Here is a 27,444-nt window from a genome sequence, read left to right on the forward strand (position 1 = left end):
ATGGGCCCCATAAAGAATTAACAGTAATGGTGATGGGTGTAATTACAAACGTTATTCCCTCGACGGAAAACAGCCGGTCTGCTCGGTTTGGACTCGTCTGTCCGCGTGCTTTCTGATGCACACATGTATCGCTCACAGCATCACGGCTGCCAGACTCAGATCGGATTATCTTTATAACAACAACCAAAGCCATGTTTACCAGCATTAACGTCGCCTGCCAACATCATCTGGACGACGGACGGACAGGTGTCGAGGTGATGACCCTCTCGGAGTGAGGCGCGACTCTAACTTACAAACAAACCGCCGGAAAAACACTACGAAAGGGGAAATGGGGCGTGAGATAAAAATGAGATGAGACCAATGAAATGAGATTAAATGTGATTACACATGGAGAACGACCCTTCTTAGACTACAGCAACAAATAACATCTGCTGCGCAGCTGGTGACAGGGTATTACCCAACTGGCTGGCACAGAACGCCACCGAGGTGACACCACGGCTTTTTTTCAGATGACCTGCCGCAGGATTACACAAGTGTCAGACATGTCCACGCCACAGAGGCGGATCACACCTACCAGAGGCGCCATAGATACACAGGGAGTTAAAGTACGCACGTGGGCCGAGTGGAGCTGGTGATTACAAGCAGAACCCGAGTGCAAGAGCTGATCTCCACTGCTGGCCATGGATTGCCTCTTGCAGGGAGTAACTGTCACCATGTACAGAGATTTGTTGACTTTTTTCGGCAGCAGCAAAGTGAAAAAAACGACCTCTAGTTTCAGTAACGTGTCTCAAAAAACTTCCTCTCAAACCAAACACTTAACCAACCAGAGTGTGAGTCGCACAGAAACGAAAAATCTTCTGTGTGTGTGTGAGTGTGTTTGTGTGCCTGCACGTTTCATTTGCGACATCAACTTAAGATGAAGTGACAGCAGGCCGCGCTCGTTAGCACATTGCAGAAAAAACACCTGCTCCACCACCGGGACCGACATGACTGCAGGCCCTACCGGTACCTCTGGGTGGTGCTGGTGTGTGTCACCGCAGGGACACACACACACACACACACACTCACACAGGCATAGATAAATTGACTGCTATTCGAGCCAAAATGTCATCAGGATGAACACAATCACACCTTTCCTCTCATCTCCACTCTCAGACTCTATTTTTCCTCTTTCAAAAATCGACCCACTCTAGTCTCCGAGACACACAAAGCATTCTTTTAATCATGGGTCATACCAGGCTGCACTTTTGTTTTTGTCTATTAGTTAAAAAAAGATCAGGATCTAAACGTCAGGTGTTCGTCTCCTTCATCTTTTGTGTGTGGAGACACTTCCAGCGGTGAGTCCTGTACACTGCTCCACTGTAACTCAGCAGGACGGACAAACTGTCAGTGGATAAAAGTTGAATCGATAAAACTATTAGAATCTGGCGGCGACAACTTGTTTTCTGGTCCAAGTCCAGTCATTTCTCTGAGTCAGTTTCGAGATGAAGTGTCCGGCCAATGGACGTCTGGCCACTTCATCGCTCAGCTGTCCAGCACAACTGAAAACATTAAAGCCATCCTTCTGCCTGAACTGTGTGTGTGGAAGTCACGCATACACACAGACACACAACCTGATACAGTTCTATTACCACTGTTCCAGTACTGTGAGTGATCCAATGGTGTTCTGTCAAGCTATCCCGTCTTGGCCCGGCCTGTAATGAGTCCAGCAAGCTCTCCCACTCTGGACAGCTTGTCTGGGGAGCCACATGCCTCGAGTTTGGACTGCTGGAGAAAACAGAACAGCCGGTCTCCTTCCCACACCATCTCCATCTCAAACTCCTCGCCTCAGTTTCATTTAGTTTTCTGCGTAACTTTTTTTTTGTTTCCCTCTAGGCCAATTAGTAAATACTACAGTGTGCACTGCCTGAGACAACAGGAGTCTGTTGTTTGCTGTTAGAAGTACATATCAGTGACACAGCAGGGGGTCGATGGTCTGAGATATTGAGGAGGAAAAGGGATTTAATGGACTACTCACGACTCATTTGCTTTCTTACTCGCATATCCATATAGTGCTGAGCTCGTGTGGACGGCAGGGAAGGCGGACATCTTTTAGCTCAGACCTCAGATGCTGAGAGTCAACTAAGTAGCATCACATCAAATTCCTTCATTGACTATTTTGTTCTATCAAACAAAGGCCATATGTATATAATAACAATAATAATAAAATATGCTTCTTGTTTTCTTAAACAAATTCAAACTAAATAAATAACGGATCAGGCAGAAAGGGACATTTTTTTTTCAGCCAAGATCATTTGAAGTGGCTTTTAAAGGTAAAAATAATAATGAATAATTGGGGGGGGGGAGAAACAGGTGTGTGGAGAAACAAACAGTAGGACTGCTTCTTCTCAACTACAGTTTCTACACAATCTTAAAACTGCCAGAACATACAGATCATAAGGCATATTTCTGCAGTGAGCTCTGTTTGATGCTTTGACAGATAAACACAGGCAGAGGGCCACAGGTGGCCCCCGGGCCGCACGTTGCCCAGATTTGTCTCATAGAATGGAGGCCATCTTGTCTGGTCTGTTTGAGTAGCATCACGGCAGCTGACGGCAAGAGACTGAACATCACGAGATAATATTGTTCCTATAACTCAGGGCATGAGTAAAGGATGCTGCTGATGTTGAAGAACTCATCTGGTCTATGTCAGACTTCAAGGAGCCTGTTCAGTAATTCACTATCATCTATTAACGCACCTTTAACAAAAAATGGTTCTCAACAAAACAACTGACTCCTGACAGAGAAGAAAATTAATGTATTCAGACATGCATTTCTCAATCAGTCTCCACTTCAGACATCACCCTCCACTCCTCATGCATTTACTCAATTTGAGTAAAACACGAGACAAAAAAAAATCCAACGATTTATTTAATAAAGTCAAATAACTGTATGGTTTAAACCATCAGCTACTCATCAAAGATCCTTAATTTTTGGTCATAAAGGCTTTGTTCTATTTCACTCGGAAAAAAGAAACAATGGCTGTGTTTGCAGTGTTCCAGATTATTCAGCGTCCCAATGTCAGGATGACTTTACAGCTGAATCCCTCATCCACAATTCCACTGTGGGCCACTCAAAGGAGGTGAAAATGACGTCAAAGATGATGGAGTGGCCATTTTCCAGGGAGAAATGACTGCAATGCCACGAGATTGTCCCGCATCTGATCACTGAAATGTGGATCATTAAAGGCTAAATTGAAGAACGCAGAAAACAACAGTATGAACGCAGACTGGGTTAAGATGAATTTTCCAATTCATAGCAAACACAGTGCTGTCTGTACAAGTGATCCAGCTGCATCATTAAGACTGTGGACTGTGTAAGAAGAAGCACTCTAGCTTGAATGGCGATCTTCAGGGCCCTTGTTCCATTGACGCTCATAGAACAGAAAAACATTTTTACAAGTGAAACTAAAATCTGGACACTATGCAACTGCGGATCACAACGTAAGGTGTCTATTGTACTTCTGTGACACGAAGAACTCAAACTTTACTTGGTGAAAATTCGATTGAATGTTCTGGAGAAGACAAATCTTATTGGCACATCCTCCAGTTGCAGCTTGTGGATTTTTCAGAAGGAAGCCGAGATGAATCAGCTGGCACCACGTCCGTTCCAAGCTTTCTGATTGGACAATTACGACAACACGCTGTCTCACTGTCACTCAATTAGACGACTGATTAACTATTCACTTAGGGACGGAGGAGATTCCAACCAAGGCAAGAATTACAGACGCCGCAACGGAGTCAGGTGCAACTTTGAACGGACGCCAGTCGAGCCCAAAACCATCGGCGAAAAGTCCCCAACAGGACCAGGATCACCTCTGCTTCTCGCTGAAATGACAATCAAATACATAACTCTCATAACTATGTGAGCTCACCAGCCATTTGTTAATCAACCCAAACAGGGATTTAATTTAATGCTTTGGCCGAGGCTGAAGCTGATATGCAGATGGCGCAGAGATGGAGCAGTGTGACTGGAGCTCAGGGAGCTGGAGGGGCGGCAGCGAGTGTGTGTGTGTGTGTGTGTGTAGGTAGGAGGGAGGATCTGCTGCGTTCCAGCACATACACAGCAGCTTCTCACCAGCAGGGAGAGGAATTTGTCATCTGGACACATGACAGCACACGCACACATGCACACACAGAGACATGTTTAGTGTTCATCTGGGCGGACTGGATAGAAAATAATATAAATGTTTACAGACCGAGTGAGTTACAGCTGATTAATGTGGAAGTTCACCAAGTCCCATTCATCGAACATGTTCAGTCAGTAGGCTCATTAAAGGCTGTAATTTATGAAACATTTCCTTGGTTTGCAGATTGTACATTCAACCATGGAGTTAAGTTAGAAAGTAAAGGAAACATCTTCTTTAGAAAATCCTCGAAAAAAGAGACCAATAAATACAACAATAACCAGGAAAAGGCAGGTATAGCTCAGTCAACGGTTAATTCACGATGATTGAAAGAAGATCAAATGTCACTAGCAATAACAGGGTTTAAATAACACAAAAACTGACAACAATAATCTGCAATGTAATAATCACTTGACTTAAAAAAAAATCATTATCATTGGTAAAAGTATATTTTTCTTACGCATTTTTAAACTGATAAGGTGAAGATTACAGAATAAATAGAGAATATGGAGTTCACTAAAATTCTTCAATGAAAAACATATTGAAACTGTTCTGGAATATGACAAATATTAATTTCACATAAGAATTGAACATTCATATGTAAACATGCAACAATAAAATTACATGGAAGCACAAGAGAACACAGAGCAGCTGTGGCAACAGTAATATACAATTAAATATCACAAGATTAATACAAGGAAAATCTAACCCAAAGAAGCATTTAATGAGTAAAAAAAAAGCATTTTTAATTTATTTATTCGTTTAAATTGCCGTCGACTCTTTTTTCCCCTCATAAATCTTTACAAAAATCTAATATCCTGCTGGAACTCAACAAAGCAGTCAGATTCCTCCAATGCTTCTAACAAGACAAATCAAGCTTAAATCAATAGCTTGACTTGGCCCTTGAGACTAAGACAGACTAAACACAACAGTTTCTTTAAGAGCAAATGGCAGTGGAGGAGCAGAAGGCCAAGGAAAAGTCAAATGAAAACGTAAAGCAGGTCGAGAACATCACAGCGATAAAAGGCTGGTGTGGTCCACAGGGGAACATCGGATACGAAGAGAGGAGTGTGAGGAGTCACTTTCATTGTGAGTGTGCGTGAAAGGAAGTGACTGTGTGCGTGACCCCAACCCCAGTAGTTCTAACTCCAGGCTGCTCAGACGTCTTAAGAAGAATCCAGGCTCTTTCCAATCCAATCCACTTAGTGTGCATTAGGCTCATTACCACACTGGGGCTGGACTGCTGTGTGTTTGTCTCCGGCTGCTTAAGAAACGGAGATGTGCGAACCTGTCACCAGCCAACATTCAGACACACACCTGAACTCCACTGTAACAGGTTAAACGTTTGCAAGTAAATATGTAGATGAGGAAGTGAATAGCCAGGCGGAGAGAGAGCGTGAGAGAGAGAGTGTGTGTGTGTGTGTGTGTGATAGAGGGAGCGCCAGGGCGGTGCAGGGCATTTACAGGGCAGACTGAACAGATACCCGCGGGAGTGTGGCCGTTCCCGGGGGGCACTAGAAGATTACACCCTGCCAGCTGCACACAGCCAGGGACGCATGGTACTCTGTGCTGACACACACGCACACACACCTGCTGCCCCTTAGCCCCCTCCGTTAGCACGGGACACACTCATCAGGCAGAGCAGAATCCTACGAAACACAACAGCACACAGCACAACAATAGCTACTGAAGAAAACCCCTCAGGTGAACTTCCACTCCTCATCTAGAAAACACTGAGATTCAGCTTTATCCGCAGTGTCTCGTGCAGTACTACTAGAGTCCAGTAGATGGCGCTGGCTCATTGGTGCACAGACCACCTCTGCCGCTGACACACACCTCCAACTGTCACTCAAATCCTCTGCAGTGTGAGTGTGTGTGTGTGTGTGTGTGTGTGTGTGCAGGTAGTGTGGATGAGGTGCTATTTGTGAGCTTAATATTTAACACATCAACCATTTATGAATTATAATTGCATTTTACTGCGTGTATGTGTGACATATCTGTTTCACTTGCATGTTTGTGGCTGTGTGTGTGCGTTTCAGTATTAGTGCAGATTTCTATTCTATCCAGTTTACATGTCTCTGACGCTGGTATTTACTCCGCTTAAGTCTAAGCATGTCTATGTGTGTGTGTGGGCATGCTTTACCATACATGTGAGTACCAGGTCTTGACAATCCTCCTTGTGACATTGTGGGGACATTTGGCTGGTCCCCACGAGGTTAAGCCTCAATTTGAGGATGAAGAGTTCAAAATAACTAGGTGAATATAATTAGGTTTCAGTTTGGTTCAGAGTCATGGTTAAGGTTAGCCAGTTGTTTTGGATGGTTAGGTTTAGGGTAAGATGCTGAAGAAAGCTGTATGGCGATGAGAAACTGCACAATGTCCCCTCAAGGATAAAAAACAAACAAACGTGTGTTTGTAAGGCGGGTGTGTTCCCTCATAAACTAGCACCCAACGGATTAAAGCAGTGTTAACATATTAGCATCTTAGCTGGAGGGCTGCTGCTCAACACCACCTGTGCGAGACAGGAGGCAGCAACCCAGCTCACCCCCCACCCCAACACACTCAAACTAGTTAGACGACGGGCGCAGAGTTACAGCCACCACAGCTTGTTTCTCATCTTCAAACTTCTGTTCCGAAGCACATCCACAGAGATCCTGAGGAGCCCAGCTCCAAGTGTCCCGTACTGCTCACCATCTAGTCTGTCAGAGAAAACTTGGTTTAGAAGCCAGGTAGTAAATACTACCACAACCGGAAATGATTCATGAGTCTTTCGTTTCCTCTGATACCCTGACAACTCTCCTATTCTTTGATTTTCTTTCCTCACTTTATTCAATCATTACTGGGACACAGCTGGTGTCAGGATGACCTCACCGACAGGTCGTGTTGTCCCTCCAGAAAATGACTTCAGCTCAAGTGAAATGTGCCACAGAGAAAACTACATTTATCACCTATTCCTCATGACACCTTGAATAACATGGTTTGTATTATAAAATAAACAAAATAATAAAATAAAATAAATGGATATGACTTCAGTTTTCACTTTTACTACATATTCAATGTCATAAAAAAACAAAAACAAAACTTTATTTGCACAAATGAATTTAAATGTACTTCACCTTTTGTTTTTCAAATATCAGATACCACATTCTACACATTCCTTTTTACAAATCATTATTCTTTGATTCAACCACAGTAATTGCGGGCAAAACACCCTTCATAAGTGGCCTTCCCGACCTTTTTCATGCGTCCAGAATTTGTTTACAAACCACAACACCTTGACTATGCGGCACAAGACATCCATGAAGTCTAATGCAATGTGTTAACGTAAACCAGCCACATTAATTCAATATCATTCGATTAAGACACCTCATCCTTTGTCTATGTAGCACAGGTTTTAAATTTGAACATCACGATGATGCTTTGATGCGACAGATTATGGTGCAACCTTCACATTGCTAAAATGCTAAAAATGGCACATAAACAGAACAACATTTTTTAGAATCACATTTACATGACTTATATTGAAAAGCATAGCTGCCCTCTATTGACTGGACAAACATCCGACCAACAGCCATCAGAATGAGACGCGTCGGGTCAGGGGATGGACACAACTGTTGCATGCAGGAAACATGCAGCACGTGTTTAGTGCGTCAAGTGCGTCTGCATGGAGTCTTTGAATCTGACTGGGTGAGACCAAGACAACCTTGCCCAGTTGAACAGTGGTGAACAGGTGCAGAGCTTTGTGTGTGTGTGTGCGAGTGTGTGTGTGTTGCCATTATCCGGAGTGGCTGGTTGTGTATTATTAATTCAGAAAAGCTGGGCAGGGGCTGTGGGCAGCAGCTGGTGTCATGCATGTATGAGTCTGTGCGCAACTTAAGACCCTTCGGTCTTTTGTGGCGCCCCCTCCACTTTATACCTTCAAAAGCAGCAGTGAAATAACATTGTGCGACAGTTAATGTAAACAGCTTCAGCTCAACTCAAACATTTTTTGCGGCAAACGACACAAACACAGCCACACATTGAGCACAATCCCAGTAGGCACTACACCAGCCCCTCCAAATATTGTCAAGTGCACCCCCCACTCAGCCAACGCAGACACAGCCACCAGGGCTCGTTCTGAAGATCCCATTCATGTACAGCAGTGAAGGGCTGACAGTGAGAGCTCTCCACATCACTAACTGCTGCTCTCGGCCGCGTCCTGCCTGGTTACCTGTCTGTCTATCCATCTGTCTGACGCTCCACCTGCCTGAGTGCATCGCATCTGTTCATCACATTTGCCACATCACTCCCAGCCACATTCGAGAATCACTCTAACTCAGGATCTAGTTTAATCAGATCAAACCATCACCCACTGACTGAAGAGGGAATTTAAAAAGAGTGCAGCATTCATGTGGCAGAACGGTCAACATTTTGGCTGCAAAAATGGGGTACTTGGAAGGGAATTCAAGATTCATTCACCTATTTGCTTGATGAAAAAGAAATACACTTAATAAGTAGTTCTGATGACTAACATTTCTATTTCCTGTTGTTTCTAGACTGTTTAGAAATACATTTTGTGTGGCCTTGATGGAGTCTGACACCACTGGTAAAGGTCAATTTAAGGTGACATCAAATTGAACAACAATCGGCCTGAAGAGATAGAGATGTTTCAATATTTGAATATGTTTTACTGAAATAGTAAATTCTATTATGAAGGTTTGACATATTTTTAACATTTCATTTCAAGGTGACAACAAATACAGGTAGCACATCAGACTGGGGAAGATCTTAGCCATTAACGTAGTATTTACTTGTTTATTAATATTATGTGTTTGTTATGTGTTGTTTAGAGTGAACTTTCTGTGACTGTTCCCGGGCAAAATCTAGTCAGTCTTAACAAGATACTAAGCCATACTTTATAAAGATTAATTATTGACTAAAATGCTGCTAATACTAAAGTTAACCAGCTTTACGTGACTAAAATATGCATCAGTGGCCGAAGCTTGTTTGGTCCTCTTGACTAGAAAACAAGATAAGCAGAGCTGAAACTACACTGAGAGATTATTACTTCCACAGACGCTTCATAACAGATGACTTTTGTAACTCTGCCGCGTATCCCGTCTCACTCTTTGGGAGCTGGTGTTTGTCATTTGCATTGTGTGCACAAGAGGCGCCCGAGACACTTCAGCCAGGGCTGCCTCAGTTCTGACCAAGAGGAGCAGAACCCACCAATGGAGTTTGCTTCGACAAAGCATTGAAAGAGCTGCACAAAATGCTTTCACAAAATTATTGTTGTGAAATTGTAAAGTAATTATTGTAAAGAGCGACAACATCAAACTGTCCAGGGTGGCATCCACCAAAGCGAGGGAAGATGGAATGAAACATCAGAAGAAATGCAGCCGAAGAACACAACCTTTGCTTCTCATATTTGTAATGCAGAGCTTCAAAGTAGGGACACTGTCAACCTGGACTTATCTCCTGTCAACATACTTCAACAGCCACTGCAACAATGACCAATCCGACATCGATATTTGCAAAGTTAAGTCCATCCAAACTCCCTCACACTGGAAACACCCACCCCAGAAAGCCACATCCTCACTTGACACTCACCTACGTCTTAAAATCCAGAGCTTTTAAGAGTAGTAATTTTAAACCTATTTTAGGCTGCACTGAAACCAAGTGTGCATCTTTTATGACATACTTGATTCTACTTATTTACATCTCGTTTCTTGTTCGTGTATTAAGGCTAATGCGATAGACGGACCTTTGTCTGAAGGCAGATGGTAAGTAAACAATTGCCCAGCAGCGGTATTACAAACATGTGCACACGTTCAGGGAGAGAAACACCTCCTGGTCCGTCTGTCCTTTTGTGCTCCATGTTCTCTTTCAGATGTTTCTCAGTGTCAATGTGCGAGTCCTTTATCTTAGTAAACTGAGCAGCAGTTTAATGAGCGATTGGTGGAGAGGGCCCCAGCCAGGGGACCATATGGGGTCCATTTAGCCACTTCAGATGACTGAGCCAAGAACGGTCCTCCGATGGAGTCCACTTCTTCACACCAAAGTCTAACTGGGAATGTGGAATTCTATCTTAAATCGCAAAGCAATTATGGGAGATTTATTATTTAAGACAAATGTTGGCTTGTTTTATCACTTTTATCAACTCATTTGATCAAACTTCTCATCTGGAGCAGAAGGATCAGCAGATTACCACACAGCGCCTAATTTCGTTCCACAGTCTCATCGATTCTCTCCATGCTTTCACTCCCCCTTCCTTGAACGCTCTTAATGAGGTCAGCGGTTGTACTGTACACACTGTTCCGGCGGTGAAAGCATGCATTTATTTTCACAATTTGAGTGTGACCGTACAGCACAGAAGGCTGCAGCTAGTTAATCCTGTCAGCGACAGATTACAGGTGGGAAGATATAAATAGATAAAGTGTCCCTTTAACCTGACTGCTGTGACATCAGCATACAGCTCAAGTATTAAATCAGGTGTAATAGCCGAGAACAACCCAAACAAATAATGTGAAGCTGTCACTCAGATCTGTGGCTTCACCACAACGTAGATGAAATGGATTATAGATAAAAATGAAGACAAAAATGTCTTTTGACAAGAAGACTACGTGAACATACTTTTTCTTGCTGCACATTTTCAGGCAACTACATCTTCAATTCAGCACCAGTTTCAAAGACCTGCAGCCAGCTACCCCAACAACTGCCAGTCTTGTGCAAGTACAAGCTTTATTTGAGAAACCGAAAGGTGACGAAAGGTTGTTTTTCACAACGACCCGTTTCTACATTAACAGTTCTAAACTCTCAAACCTCTTCTGGTCAGCTTGTGAGCCTTGAGCAGCAGGGTCGTTTTGCAAATCTGCTGTTACATGACATTTATTGGAAAGGGAATCCAGAATTTCACTCACCCTGCAATACATCTGGTGTAGCGGGTACAATCTAGTACCTGATGCCACAAACACAACACATTCTCATGACCAAGGCGCCAAACAACGACTATCCCAGAGTGACTTTTGCGTCCTATGTCCAAGCAGAACTTGTTGTCGCACTAGACCTTCCTTTGAAGCACATGTTCCGCCGTACAGGGGATATCCTGACGCAGTTGGTAGTTGGTCCCGTAAAATAAAGGCAGATATTGGGGTTGTTTATTAATGGGGTGGCACTCCTTTCACTCTGTATGCTGTTATGTGTACAGGTATTTAAAGTGCTTCATTTACAAGTGACATCTAAGGTGATGCCAGACTTTTAGCTAAAGGGACACCCACTAAACTGGAAAACATGAGAAATTGGAAATAAAAACGCTTGTATAGTGCCCTAATCGTGGTGCCATCATACTGGTTTCCATGGACAAGATGTCACATCCAGGCATTTTCGCTGATTTAAATTGAAATTCACTAATCCTCATGCCATGGCTTTGCCATCATGGAGGTCATATTTGTCCATGTGCAATGTCACATCTTGTGAGACGAGACACAGGCATTCGATGTCTGACACCAATGACGGGGAAAAATGTAGTTAAGTTCGGACCAAAAGAATTGTTTAAAAAAGTTACAGAAATTTCTGTAGAGTATTAGAGGTTTTTTTTGCTTTTCTGTTGGTAATTTTTGTCGAACCACGGCGAAAAAAAACAAAAAGAAACTCATATCAAAATGAGAGAAATGAGAGCGCAATGAAAGATTACAAAGAAGCCGTGATAGCACTGACTACAACAACTTGCTTCTCGCGCCTGACTTAGCGCCATCATGGGGTGTGGACTACTGGAAGTCCCTATCAGTGTAACCATTCAAAAAACCCCATTCAATTTATGATGCGAAAAGGCCTTTCGCTTCATATTGTTACAGTAACACATTCCTATGGAATAATTATAGAACATAATATTTATATTTGCCAAAGCAATAAATAAACAACCTTTAATAATTAAACTTAAATATTAAAATTATATACCAGAAAAAGACACTAGTGACTGTCTTATTCATTTATACTCACTATGCAACAATGGCTGACCATGACATAATCGCTTTTGGCTCTGAGATGAGCTTAGCGATATAAAGATAATACAGGCATTATACATATGAAGAATGTGTGAGCGCATCCATCCTGACTGATCACACATCTGAGGTCAGCACTTTGATGATCCATAGCTACAAACTAATCCCATTACTCAATCGCAACCCTAGTTCACCTCTTATCTCCTCCAGCACCAAGTGATCAAGGCTGGAACCATTGATCCATTCATTACTTTATGCACAACTGCTTAACTCTTCCATTAATTCACTCACTCATCCTTGAATCTATTCCTGATTTTTTTGGGTGCAGATGAAAAGCACTATTCAGCCACCGTCAACATTGTTTTGTGTCAGCATCAATGTCAAAGTAAAATATTTGTTTTTCAAGTCTCATTAGTGGTGACAGGTTGCTAACCACTGATGAAGTATCTTTGAAAGGGATCCACCATGACGACGCTGGGGGACGTCTGATGCAGACGATGGGTACAACCTGACTTTAATCACGAGTGCAATAGATTAGTCTTAACTAGTCTAAGCATATTGTGGCCGTAGATACAACCTACCTAAGAGCAGCAAACTGGTCAGTCAACACTGCTGCTCTTATCAATAACAGCCAGGGTTGACTATACCTGCAGAACACTTGGGCAGAAGTCTACCTGGGTTTTCTCTATGACACATTTGAACCCTGACTGGAGGTGACCATCGGACAATATTGAGAAGATGACAGACAGAAAAATGTTGGCCAATATGCCCGCTGGCACCGCAGTTTGGACTTGCCCACAACCACCAGACTAACTGCAGCATTTTTTGACCATCACTTCCTCTAAACACTTTTTTCAGGACTGTTTTACTATATTTCAATCGCATGTATTTCATCAACATCTTGGTATTAAATAGTTTTTCCTTCCTGTACTCCTTTGTCTGTCTTGTTCCTCCTGCAGTCTCCCGTCACTGTGGGTTTCCCCGCGGCACACTGATAAAGTTGACCTGATCTTATCTTAGAAAACAGTCATCCTTCTTCCATTTGGTGTGGGTACCTGCTGGATGCAGGACACTGTCCGTACTTTCCACAAACTCCCCATGTTTGTCAGTTGTCTCTGCAGACGGATGTGTCTGTTTGCACTCTGGTTGGTGTCAGTCTGTCTGACTGCTTGGCCAACTGCCATTCTCTGCAGCATGGAGCGAGTCATTCCCAGGACAATGGGGTCAGTTTGTAAAGTCACACTGGAGCGAACACTTCCTCCGGATGTGCGATAGGATGCCATTCACAACAAAGCCTGCACTGTCTGCGGCTCCGCCACTGTCCTAAGTTGGAGAACCAGAAGAATAGACTGAACGGGACGAGGGGAGCAGACGACGCGAGAGACAGAGGAATCTGAGGCACGATTGGCAATAAAAGAGGTGAGCAGTGATGAGTGTGGCAGGAGAGGAGTTGGGAGGGGAGAAGCGAAGGGCGACGCAGCAGACAGTGGCTGCTGGTGATTGATATTAGAGATCTGGCACTGCCACCTGATCCAGCCAGCCAGCCTCCAGCACCAGCGAACCCACTGAACTCACTATGTCAAGATGGCCGCCCTGCTGCACTGCACCCTGTGAACCAGACTGTAGACTTGCATTTACAGTATACGCAATCAAGTTTCCATGGAAATAGACATGAACGTCGCTGCTTAAAGCCAACATACAAACAAGATGGGATTAAGCGGCTACACGCATGTCTGTGAAATGATGCACTCTAGTCTCGCTAAAATTGGAGGGGCCAAATTGGGTCCAGGGGACACTCGAAAATGGAAAATTTCAGGACGGACGCCCTAAATTTTGATCATTAGTGCCTGTACGGTGCACTAATCACAGTGCCATCATGCTGGTTTCCATGAGAAGGCTGTTTCTGCCCAGTAATCACTGAAGTAGATCAAAACTCGCTGACTCTCATGCCATTGTGAACCCAAGGCTTACCCATTGTGGGTGTCATATTTGTTTTCAGGCAAAATTTCGAGGCGATTCAGATCTCACAAGTCAGTACACTTGATTGGTCTATGCGGCATGAAAAAAAGCTGTCAATTATGCGATGTCTGACACAGATGACGCGAAGAAAACGCAGCTAAACTCCAAACCTTCAACATTTACGAATCTTACTAAAAGGCTTTTAAACAGTGGAGTATTTTGGCAGGTTTTATTGGCTTCTTCGGTGGTAATAACTGGGGGGAAAAAACTCAAAGAAAGTCAGTGATCATCTGTTCCTCAAACTTCATGCTAAAAAATGGTCAAAGACATCAACCTACAGATCACACGGATCTTTTGACTTGAGAAAAAATTCCATCAAAAATCTAAAATTCCCATGCTGCCTTTACCAGGCCAGAGGTAACAGCTATGTTTATTAAGACTCTCAGTTGTCACCTGTCACCAACCCGACGTTATGGAGAACCATTTGCAAACGGTTCCCCAAAAAAAGTCAAGAGTAAGTAATTTTATATTTGCTCATTAAAACTAGTGGATGTTAGTTGCTGCTACAAAAGCAACCCCCCAACAAAAAAAACAAACAAACAAACAAAAAAATGTTTGGCTCCTGTTTTGCGTCTCAACACAACATATAAATCTATCCGCTCGTATGGATGACAAATTAAACAAAGCACCACAAATTCAAGTCCAAATCATAGCCGCATCCCTGTAGTCTTTCAGAACAGTGAACATGATGCATTTGGAGATATGGAAAACAAGAGCCAGTCCTTTGGGAAAAAAAGAAGTAATATTTACACATAGCCTTGCCACAATAGCCTTGATTAACCTGGAGGTTCACATTTCAGAAATCGCCAATTTAGAAATCTATTTTATTATTTCTTTGTCCAGTATTTTAAAGCTGTAACAACCCTCCCTACTGGTCCAATATAAACGTTCTTGGTCAATGAGGACTGAAACCTCTCACTAGAGAAGTCCTCCTTGTTCTGTTGCTGAAACACCAACACGCTCTTGGGAAAAACTTAAAAATCAACATCAGATGAATATCGAAATTATGAAGGGCAGATTGGGTGATAAGCAATTATTAAATTCATTTTCTCAAGTACAAACCAGTGTGAGTCAGCAAATGGATTTCAGACGTGACCAGTGAACACTGTAAAAACAAATGATCCTCTGTTTTGATTAAGAATAAAACAAGCAACTATTGATCTGAAAAAAACATGATGAACCGTCAATGGGAAAATGAGACCAAAACAACTGTTTCATTTCTTCACCAGAACTATAAGAGGGAACACAGGAGTGTGACCTCATGAGTTGAGAATGTACACATGGTAAAGCCAGAAAATCTACTCTCCTGTTGTCCCCACGCAAAGACAGCAACAACAACGTGGAGGCCCAATAGGAAGTAACTTAACGTGTTATTAATTATTCATACGGCCAAATTCATAGCTCCCTTTGGTCAATAAGTCAACTAAAGTCAATGCAACTTTCAAGAAATGGCTGGGAAAAGGAGTCAGTTTTAACACTTCATGAAGAGTCAACCCAAAAATACATTTGCACAACAATTACCGATCAAATAATCTATATGTTTTGCTAGTCCATCTGAGTCATCAGGAAGATAGGAGAATAGGATTATCACTACAGATGGGTACCATCGGAGGGCTTATGTAGCCCAGTCAAACAAGGTCACCAGGGAGTGATCTTTTTCAGGACCCTTCAATGTCAGTTGGTTAAAAGTGGACGTTGGGTAGGACGTTCACAGCTCTTCTGATGCGACTGTCTAATATTTACATACCAAGTGAAGTTAAAAAACTTGAATGTACAGTAGTATCGGCCCATAAACCTTGTCCCTAGTAGACCGCCGACCCCTTGAGGGTCTGTTCAGGGAAACACACTGTTCTAAAGCAAATAGTCAAGGAAATTAGGTTTTATTACATTCACAAGTTTTACCGTAGTCCATATTTGATATCTGACAACAAAATGAAGCAGCGAGACCTTTCCCGGGGAAGAATGTGAAGATTTAACTTGTTTTCACTTTACAACAAGGTCAATATGGGCCACTGGTAAATAGCTGTATATAGTAAAAGAACATGAATCTTAATGTTTTCTTTGCCAGAATAAAATGCTGTTTTTCTATGTTTTATTTATTTACTTATTTTACTTCAATCCAAATTCACAATAATGGACTACAAATATGTAAAGATCAGGGAGGGATATGGGAATAATTTTGTTTAAAAGTAGTACTGCTGGTTGGTACGTAATCTTTTGAAAAAGAATGTGTTTTCAAGGACTATTTAGCCATTATTAAATGTAATCATTAACTCATTAACTTAAAAAGTCAAATCTCAACTTACCCAGTAGTAATTCACTAGTAGTAGTCATAGCAGTAGTAGTACTGTAGTAGTAATAGTGGTAGTAGTAGTAGTAACAAAATCTGTGAGGCATTTTACTGGACAACAACAGGTGGTGTTCCAAGATCACCCCATGATAGTAGTGTTGTCAAGACCACGCAAACCGAGAGCAAGACATTGAGATTGGAGTGTATGGAGACCGAGACACGAGCAAGGCGGTACATATAAGGAGTCACAAATGAACCGCATTGGGGGCAGGTTTTTCTTCCGATAAAACGAAGAAACATTGGGCAACCAATCAGGTGTCAGCTGAAACAAGTAGCACCAGAGAATTAGGTCTTCAGACACCTTACTGGTGTCTCGGAATTTGCCTGATAAGTTGCAACAGAAACTTGCACCCACCATGGCCCTTTTGTGGATAAGTCTGAGACCGCTGATGAATACCAAAGAAAAATCAGAACAAAAGTGAACTAAGAAGAAGAACCCTTCTTTTACCAATTATATCAGCTTCCTCTGTCGGTCTTAACTGGTCTTGACAAGAAATCTCAAGTCCACCCCGTCAGACAGAGAAAAGGCCGAGTTAAAATAAATTCGAGACCTAGGCAAGATCGAGACCCTAAAAAAAGTGGTCTTTTGACCAGTCTCGGGACCGACCGACCATGAGTACAGTACTTCAACACTACATCAAAGAGACAACCTAACCAACTGAGTCCTGCATGTCACTTAAAAAAACAGTGATCGTTCACATGGATAGCTAATGCATTCCCACTAGTCCAATGAATGAAACCGAAAGTTTCAGGTCAATAGTTTGGCGATAATGGAAAAGTAGTTTGACGTGACCAAGTCTAGAGAATAACAAATGACATTGTCCAACCTGTTGATCACTTAAGACATGTGGCTGTGTAAAAACTGATGTGTTAACAAGAGGCTATACATTAGACCAAAAGACTGAAACTGTGAAATGATAATTCAGGTCAAACTAAACGGCCCCTACGGACTGCACAGTAGAATATTGAGACATTGTTTTCCTTTTCTCCTATCCATCTCAGCATTCCCGAGTTTCACACACTCTTTTGTGTCCCAGGAGTCACTGTTATCAAAGGAAGAAATGGTTATTTGAAGAGGTAGAAACCACAAGGTTTGCCAACCAAAGTGTGTTTACCAGGCTTGACTACTTTTATGGTTTCATTTTTCTCTCTGCTTTCATCAAAAAAGCTGCGTAATGACTGCAGTCTTTGCTGTCTCACGACCTAGATGGTGAGTCAGCAGACAACCCCACTGCTCCCCACACACGATGCAGACCAAATATTCTTTTGCTGACACACACACACACACAAACACTGCCCTTACTTACAGACACAAACACACACTCACAGGGGTGGCGCTGCGTCGTGACTGGGGGTGATGCGCTTCTCTTAATATGCACAGACGGCTGTCTGAGGATGCCACCAGCACTTGCAGACAATAATCCACTGCTCTGCTCCACAGTTACAGTGCGTGATGTTCAGACTCACTGCATCGGTACGGCATCATCTTCTGTGGCTCTACATGGACTACATTGCCCACCAGCCTCCTGCCTGTAACCATGTCACTTCCTGTTTAACAGTTTGCGTTACACATTCCTAGACAGTCAGGAGGATGATGCTCATTGGCCTAAATGTGTGGAAATCCCCACCATCCTTCCCCAAAGCTCGTCCTGTACTACGGTATTTGCCAGGGGGAACAAGACGAGTGTCAATAGACAGCGTGTCCGAAATCAGCAAGAAGCCCTCAGTTCGAGCCCTCAACTACTTCTCAAAGAATCTTGTACACATGATGCGCTGGTATGTCACTTATGAATCCTTCACAAGCCACAACCTTGGGTCTGACCAGTGACATTACTCAGAGCTATGATAACTAATCCCTGCAAGTGCTATTCCCTAATGCAGCCCTGACAGAACATCACGTTTCAGCAGCCTAGTGGCTGACATTAGCTGACACTCGCCAACACACTCTCATGCAGGCACAACCTGACACAGGGCGAAGACAACACGTCCACTGGGGCAAAACAAGCACATCTCCACACAGATGCAATCAGAAATCCATGTGATCACACACACGCTCACATCCTCCCACCGGCACATGTGGACCGGCACGGCCAGGCCCACAGTCTAGACGCGAGATGAAAGGGAAGTGCGAGAGGCAGGAGAAGGCGGACACGAGTCCGAGAAGACGGGTACTGCATGTACTCACCCCGCTTCTGTAGCCATCCCTCTCTAACGATGGTGACATCGCTCATGGTTCCTTCACGCCGAGTCTGATGCCGCTTACACGCCTGCTCCACAGAGAGAGGGAGGAGAGGAGGGGAGAGAAAGAGAGAGGGAGGAGGAGAGGAAGGGGGGGCGGCTCTCCCAGCCTCCGCGTCACTCTCCCTCCCTTCCTTCCTTCCTTTCCCGTTCGCCGGCTCGTTCGTGGAGGCTCGCTCTCTCAGACGCACGCACAAACAACCTGTGTGCACGCGTCCGTTTGCTTCCTGTTGAGGCTTATCTTCCAGACGCCTTCCCTTCTTCTTCTTCTTCTTCTTCTCCCCCTCTTCCTCCACCACCTCCTCTTGCGTTCCCTCTCCAGACCTTCCGCCTCAGCAGCAGTGACTCAGCCTGAGAGGAAGTTAGAAGACAGAAAGAAAGAAAAGAAAAGCAGGGATTTGTTATTCCTCTCCTCAGCCACTGCCCTGTCTCACACCATTGTGTGGAAATGGATGAATGCACAACCTTGATAAATAAGTGCTTCTCATCTCCTTTCACTGCCCAGGTTGTGTCTTGAGGAGCAGCTGTCTTGACTGTGATCTCTATATCAAATTTGCTTGAGTAACTCCTGTGTGTATTTACATGTTCGTGGGCTTCACTGTCTATATGTGGGCGATGGGAGAGCATCTCAGGACTGTGGAGTAGGGCTCAGCTATAAATAGCTACAACGGCAGTTAGGGATGCTCTCACACGTTCTTCCTCGCTCTGCCTAAATCTCGGCACCTCTCTCACTCTCCCTCTCTCTGCATAGTTGCCGTGTTCACCTCAAATGAACTCTTACTACCCTGTATTACACAACGTGCAGCAGCAACACTACGTTACTCACCTTGAATGGAGCTTAGCACTACGTTGACAAACACAAATCAGTACTCACTTCAGCCATTGTCTGCACTGCTGCTGATTTTCGGGTGGACCACAGTCCTGTGATATTTTCTGTCAATTCCCATACAATGCAGCATTGTGCTCCACTCCACTGTTCGTCATCCCTTAACCACAGGCACAATGGCGTGTCATTGGGCACATTTGGTTCTCGTAAGAACACATTTACTTTGGTTATTACTGCACTGCTCAGATGATGAACTGCGTGAGTACATGTGTCACACTCGTACACATTCAGTAGCGCCAAGAAATAAGGAGACTATTAAAGCCATCTAAACATGTAGATCTCAGAGGTCAAATTGTAACTTAATTCAAAGGCCTTGTTAAACATTTGAATGAATTCAAATGTAGTTTTGGGATGGGCAATATAGACAAAAAAAGTTGTCGCGATAAATGTAATTTCAGCGATAACGATTATTATCACGATAAATACATTTTCATTCTATTCCATGTGTTGGACACACTACAGTCTCTCTTCAAACTGTTTTATGATTAAACCTATTAAGCCGTCTGTCTGCTGTGTCTCATGTTTCTCAACAGTTTACTTTAACTACGGACCAGTATGAACACATTTCCTTGATGCTATTAAAGATTTATTAGAAATAATGTGAATAAATGATCATTTAGTCATATTCTATTCTCTAAATCATTATACAAACTGTCAGTCATTTGTCTTGTGTGATGAAAAACCTTTTTCACCATTCTCTCGAGTTTTTCATTGCCTTACTGAAGATTTGGGTTAATACTTTGACCGCTTTAGAATGAGTTGATGGTCCCTAACTGATGCCGCCGCCAAAACGGGTTAACGGTTAGTAACTTGAGAATCTTTCTCTGTCAAACTCATCATCTTCATATCCCCGTGTTTCCGCTACAAATGATCGTTGCGCACCACCATGGTTTAAATGGAGCTGGCACGCCTTCAGAAAAATTTATTTAAAAAAAAAAAGATCTCTTTTGAACTCTCACATGATGAAACATATTGAAAAAAAGTTGAAACATCAAAACAAATGGAGTCGGCGATTTTTTTTTTTTTTTTAATAAAAATTGTGGTGGAGACTGTTTATCCTCCTTTATCACATCAATGAGAGTGGTTGTAGTTCTCTTTCCCGCTATATCCATTTCTAATCTAGAGTTGAGGGCATATCACATGGCCACACGAAAGCTGTCACACTGTTAGGCCTACAAAGAACATTGTTTTGTACAAATATGTGCCTACTGCTCCAATATCTACCATTGCTTTCTTGCTCTTGTTGTAGTTGAACCTGCTCAGCAACAATTAGGACAATTTTAAACACCCACTCAGCTGTATCACGTCGTCTATGACAGCACAAAAATAACAACGTAACTTCATTAGTCCTACTCTGCTCTGACCCAATAAACATTGACTTACAAACCGAAAAGCACAAATAATGTCATCAAAGGAATTAGGGAGAGAACAATACAAACAGTGTGCAGAGTCATATGAATGAATGAACATTACACAGTTTTCCAAGAAAAGTGGAGTACACAAATGACGTCAGCCTCAGTGCAGTGTGAACAATGAGAGAGCACGCAAAGAATATTTCTTTGCTATAATAAAGTCAGAAAAACTTTTTTTTAATGGTAATGAGTTAGCAAGATGAAACCTTAGCATATCGAGGAACATGAAAGTGCCATGTTTACCTACTACTGAGTAATTCAGTTTTAAAAACAAGCCTTTAGTACGGCTGGTTTGATGCAAATTCAACTACAGACTAAGACTCCCAAAGGATCATGAGAACAGTGATGTGCTACACAGCATAAAAATCTCCACTGCCGCTAACCAACTTCATGGAGAGACTTCTTTACTGCTGTTCTATAGTTTCCTGAGATGTAGAGGTGGTTTTTGACTGCGAGGGACACGTGTTTGTTCTTCGTAAAGACAAGGCAACAAAGGACCGGTGGATGAAGTTTGTTGTTCAAGCAGAAGCCACGTTTGACCCATCTAAGCAGCAAACAATATGCAGACACTTTCACAGACATGACCTGTTTGTCGTCCCTGCCAGAATCAGTGGATCATCTTCTTCTGGATCTGCGGTCACTGAAGTAAGGACATCATTTCGCCACATACTAAAACGCCAACGAACTCCTTTTTAATGAATAAAAGCATGAATTGTCCACAGCAAGAATAAGGACAAACATGAGCTGAGGGAGAAAGAGAACATTGCCACAGAAAATTTGTGTCTCAATTGGGACACTTTCGTTTTGAAATGCAGCAAGTAACATCTTACCAAGATGGCTCCTGAGCTCCTTATTTCTATCAATAAAGGTCATTTATTCCGCTCCTAATGTTTCCTGATTGATATTTTCCATCAGCTGAAACCAAACTATAATTGCAGGCATGGAATGTCGGCTATTTTTCACATCCTTATGGCTCTTCCCATGTAAGCCAGGTGTTTTCAACAAGGTGTCTATCTTGCAAGGAAATATAACTTGGTCAGTACAAGTATTTACATTTTTATTTTGCTGTGAGAGCCAACCAGTGAAGAAATGCACAATAGAGCTAAAAATGGATATACAGTACATGAAACAAAACCTTTCTGTGAGACAATGTGCAAGGAGACTGAGTGGAGCGAAGCATGCTCAGACAGTGGCAACCCCTGTCACCAGCGCAGCTGTTGCCATGGAGACAAACAGCACCATGATGAACCAACTATGCCAGGGGAAGTACCTGCCAGACAGCATTTATTTGATGATATTTCCTACTGGACAGGTGGCAGAAACAAGGACACTAATATTCATCAGCAAAGGGACAAAGTGTGAAAAGAAACATGAGAAAACACAGACGGCGACAGGCAGGGAGAGGAAGGCATGAAGACAGACAGGAGAGGGAGTGAGAGATGGCAGGGACCAGACAGGCAGCCCGACCAACATTCATCAGTCTAGATGGATCACAACATTGTGCAGAGACAGGAGTTGGGACTTGGGAAAATCTGACCAACAGCTTCAGGCACATTTCCATTTTATTAGTATTTGTACATGAAAACGGTGAGTTTTCACCAACTGATGGTCAGCAGCTTAATCTATCAACTCATGTTCACCAACAAACAAGAGAGAATCTATTTTGTTAACTGAAGCAAAGGATTCTTCTTAGTCGACTACAGGCATGTGAGGACACCACCTCATCTCAACTCACTTACAGCAGCCTTCCAAATTGTGGCCTTAAAACAGATGGATGACATCACAGGCGGAAGACTGCGCATGCAAACTAGGGAGTCCTCAACTGAACTGCTCTGGCAGTAGTTGCAACTGAGGCAGGTCATTAAAACAGGCCTTATCAACTTCAATACAGCAATTTATATGAAGCTCATTGGCGCATACATTTGCCATTCAAGATCTAATTTCTGCCTTCTTCACCTGGAGGGTGAAGCTGGAAGCTAAGACGGTCATGTATGGCTCCTCTCACTCCAATCATGAGCTTGTTGAACCTCTCAGGTCAGGCTGTGCATGTTCAGAAACACTGAGCATAAGAAATGCAAACCTGGAACTCTTGATACTACTACTTTTGCTGTGAACCAGAAATACATTCTAGGTCCTTAAAGTGGGATCGGAGAGTCCAGTCGCAGGGTGAAATGACAAATGGAATTAGCTCCAACAGTTCACAGAGAATCTTTAACAAGCTGTTGCAACACCCAACGTACTCCAAAAATGCTTATCACGTGACGCTGTCTTACACAAGACACTCATATTGATCGACTGTCTGCACCTTATTTAAAGAAAAACAGACACGTCACAAAGCCTCCAAACACAGCTGAGTTGATCCTAAAACCAGGCCAGAAGATGGAAGATTATTCCTGAACCCCAAAACCCCGCACACTACTGGCTATTGCATTTAATTTATTTATCAGGAAATCTGAATTTTACTTTAGGAGTCCCGTTATCCAGTGAGGGGGGGAATCAGGACACGTGGAAATGTTATCCTAAACCAGCGATCAATTAATCAGTTGATGCCTCAGTGTGTCTGGGTGGGAGTGACTGGAGTAGTGTGTGCGACTGTGGGACATGTGACTTGTTTGATAGGATGGAAAGATTCATATATAGTTTCGGTGCCAAGCTGCAGTGAGGACGACTCAAATTTTTGTGTTTGGATTTTTGAGTATTTGGACGTCAACAATAGTAATAATTTTTATGCGCTACCATTTGCTGCTTATTGGGTTGGTGCCTAGATGTTCAACATCCAATTCTACGCCATAATATCTGCATCATCATCATCATCCGTCATTATCGTCCAAGCTGACACGAGTGATGCCCGATGAAACGTCTGTTTACAGCAACAACATTTTTTTTTAATGTAGTGACGCAGACATTCTATGACGCAGACTTCCACAGAATTCACGCAAGCTCCCCAAGAGGGGCCTTCACCATCGCACTGACAACATCAACGCACATTGGAAAGAAGCACCGAATGTGTTTGTGTTGACAACAGCACGGTGGCTAACTGTCAGAATTACCTGTGTCGGCAGGTGCTGTGTTCCTCCCAGGGCACCGGCTCTCCTCAAACCGCCTCAGTTATCGCACGCCAGGTCAGTAAATGTGCGTGAAAAGGGGCGAATGATGTCGTATAGCCAGTAAATAGCCTTTGACTGCGACATCATACGGGTTTCCGAGAAGCTGCGGTTACCGCATCAGACTGTTGTTTTGGCTTTCAGGGGAAGCTCGTGACGTCACACGCGAGAAACGGCAAACCCCCTTTTTAACAAGCACGAGCAGAGGCGCGCACACGCAGAGGCGGAGACACTGAGGGACACGCGCACACGTATATTTAAACAAAAGCACACTTACCAGACCGAGCTCGGTTCGAACGGGTTCTGTTGGGCTCTGCTCGTCCTCAGCGGATTTCAATCATCTTGATCCAACGTCTCGTGTTGTACACCGGCTTGAGAGCGAAATCTCGCGAGAGCACTCGCTAAGACGCTGTCACACATGACAGCCTCTTGCAGTTCAATTGACAAGTAACGTAGAATAAAAACAAAAAAAAGAGTGTAAAAAAAAGTGTATAAAAACATTGAAAACTCTTGTTACATTTTCATGGATTCGGGGTCAATATATTTTGCAAACTATGAATTATATAATTATGAGTAAAAATTAAGAATGAGATTCCAATTAACTTATTGTCAATATACTAACTGAGAGATGAGAAGTAAACTCGTCACCTGATCATCCGCTGCGTGGAACCCATTTAAATATAAATAAATAAATCTAGACTTACTGTCCAAGGCAGCAAACAACAATAAGAGGAACATTTACAATCACTTTTCAGTGGTTTTTATGTTAAATATTGCACACTCCCCCATTTTAAGATGTTTAAAAATGAAAACAAATAGTTTTCATAGTTACAAATATAATTACACAAACGTTCTCTAAAATGAACGTTACTTGTAGTGATGATACATCTTCAAATATTTTATGCTATACACTATTTTTGTCTGTGATGTGTTACAACAAATGAACATAGTACAAGACGAATTTAATCAGTTGAGAGCACTGTAAAGGAAAGAGGGAATTAAAAACAGGCTAAACTGCAACAACATATGAGTATATTTATCAATTAATATTGTGGTATATCCAGATTGTGATTCATATTTAATGATGAGCTTTTGCGTGCATACTTTGCTATAAAATGATTCATTGCTGACACTTTTTTATGAGTTACAGAATGTCATCAACAGTTCACCATCAGGACCCTGTATACATTTTGTCTTCTTCCTGGCCGGAAGAAGCCGGACAGCTGCCCAGCATATGACTGGAATTGTTTGTGGACAGCTGATAAGGACAGTGGATGTTAGACAGACATTTTGGGATCAGTGTGTTGATACAAAGCATTCCTGGCAGTCCCGAGCTGGTGGTTAGATGCCAGCTTGGTCAGCTGCCCTCCCGTTTATTGTCGTCTCATCAGTAACACGGAGTAAAATGTTATCACTGTATTACAGTTAGGAGAGTTTGAAAGTCTGTCTTTTGTGTTGTGATGGGCGTGTGCTCGTCTTTGACGAACATACCTCAGTTATTGTGCTTTTTATCGCACATTTATTGAAGCCAAACAAGGGCACAGACTTGAGCCGACCTTTGACTGAGGTCATTGACATGCATCATGGCAGCTCAGGGGTTTCTTTTCTGTCTGACTCTGGGGATAGCTGGGGCATCTCCAGCTCCTCCACAGGTGCTGGGAGCTGCTCTCACACAGCATCAGTAGCATCACTACGCTGAGCAGCATGTGCCTCAAACAAAGGTTGATCAATCTCTGGCTCTCTGATCATCACCGGGAACTCACCACTGCCCTGCATAGAGATCTGATCTTCTAACCTGATCTTCAGGCTCCTTATCAAAGGGATACATGCAGGTCTGATCCTCCATAGTTGTGCAGAGACTCTTCCTTTGGTTCTGTTGGACCTCATGAACCAGTGAACTGCATGAGTCTGGTTCCAGTCAAGGCTCCATTGTCCTGTATTCAAGAACCATCTCTGGTCGGTCATGTCCTGGTCGCCACAGACAAGGAGAGTGGAATTCCTCTCATGCATCACATAGACCCAAGTGCTGCACTGCTCCTGGTAATGACCCGAGTGGGAAACATCCAGAAGCTCATAATAGGAGTTCCACAGAAGTCCTTCCCTCACCGGTCCATCTTAAGGCAGAGCAGGAGTCAGCTGTGTTTTTCAGGACAAAGTGATGGGCCCCCGCTGCTTCCTTGATGACCTCAGCCAGGATGTTGCAGATGTGTGTATGATTGGTTTATCTGTTCTTGTGAGGGACACATTCTCAGAAACACACCTTCTTGTGAGGACGTTCAGCTTAGTTAGGACCTACCTTACCTGGTCCTAGCAAGATGAAGGCTCAATTTGAGGATGAAGGCTTCATAATATCTTCATCAAGGTTACGGTTTGTTTTGGATGGTTAGGTTTAGGGTGAGAGGTTGGGGAAGGCATAATGAGAGGCTCTCACAAAGTCCCAACAATCGATAACGATAAAATTATATCAACATTTGCTAAAAAAAAAAAAACTGAAGAAATGAAGACTTCAAAATAACCATCCAATTATAAATATAAAATATAATATAAATATAATATAAGTTATAAATCTCCCCACAAGAATACACACACATACACACACACACATTTTGCAAAAATGTCCTCACTCTGCTGATTAAAAACACACACACACAAGCCAGCATTATATCAATATCGGTCTCAAGTGAAGCAAGAAACCGCCAGCTCAGCTGGAGCAGAGCAGCGTGTAAAGGTGGCGGCCTCTAGGTAGCGTTTACTCATCACACACAAACTGCACCACATGGTGCATTCTTCTATAATGTGGGACCGATATGACTTACAAGAACTAGGATATCAAAAAATTTGAGATTAAAGGCAGATGGTTGGGACAGGGCAGAAACGTTTTTGCTAAAAGCTACTCAATTTAAATGATATTATTATAATATTTTATTATGAGGACTCTCATTTCTTTCTGAAATTCCCCACTGTGGGACAAGGATATCTGATCTAATATAAATGCGAAAAAGATATTAACAGAAGTCTTACTCATCTTACTGAAATCAAATTATCATTTTCATTGCTCTGATATGTTCATGAAGTAAATACAAATACTATTAGTAAAATCATATTTAGGTTTGTCTCCAAATAGAAACTAAATCTAACAAGGATAATAATTTCATTACTATAATAATACGGCAGCATGTTATATGGAGCCATTTAAATGCAAAATAAAAAGTAAGAGTGGCACTCTGAGAGATCAGGTCGCACCAACCTGGACCATGGACTCCCTGTGGGTGAGATGGTCTGCTGAGGGAA

General features: G+C 42.8%; 1 protein-coding gene across 3 annotated transcripts in view; it reads right to left on the reverse strand.

Annotated features, from left to right (window-relative positions):
• Window positions 1-24,536, reverse strand: part of akt3a (v-akt murine thymoma viral oncogene homolog 3a) — a 47,594-nt gene extending 23,058 nt beyond the window's left edge. The window contains exons 1-2 of one of the 3 annotated variants that reach the window (XM_053875777.1): window positions 24,431-24,536; window positions 18,699-19,102 (exon numbers count right to left, since the gene is read on the reverse strand). In XM_053875777.1, the coding sequence (XP_053731752.1) occupies window positions 18,699-18,744 (46 nt within the window). In that variant the 5' untranslated portion in view covers window positions 18,745-19,102; window positions 24,431-24,536. Of the gene's footprint in view, window positions 1-18,698; window positions 19,103-24,099; window positions 24,332-24,430 lie in introns of those variants that run through there. The other 2 variants (XM_053875776.1, XM_053875778.1) reach the window with 2 other exon arrangements.
• Between the last annotated feature and the right edge of the window lie 2,908 nt (window positions 24,537-27,444).

This window comes from Synchiropus splendidus, chromosome 9 (genome assembly GCF_027744825.2).
Source record: "Synchiropus splendidus isolate RoL2022-P1 chromosome 9, RoL_Sspl_1.0, whole genome shotgun sequence".
Lineage (NCBI taxonomy): Eukaryota > Metazoa > Chordata > Actinopteri > Syngnathiformes > Callionymidae > Synchiropus > Synchiropus splendidus.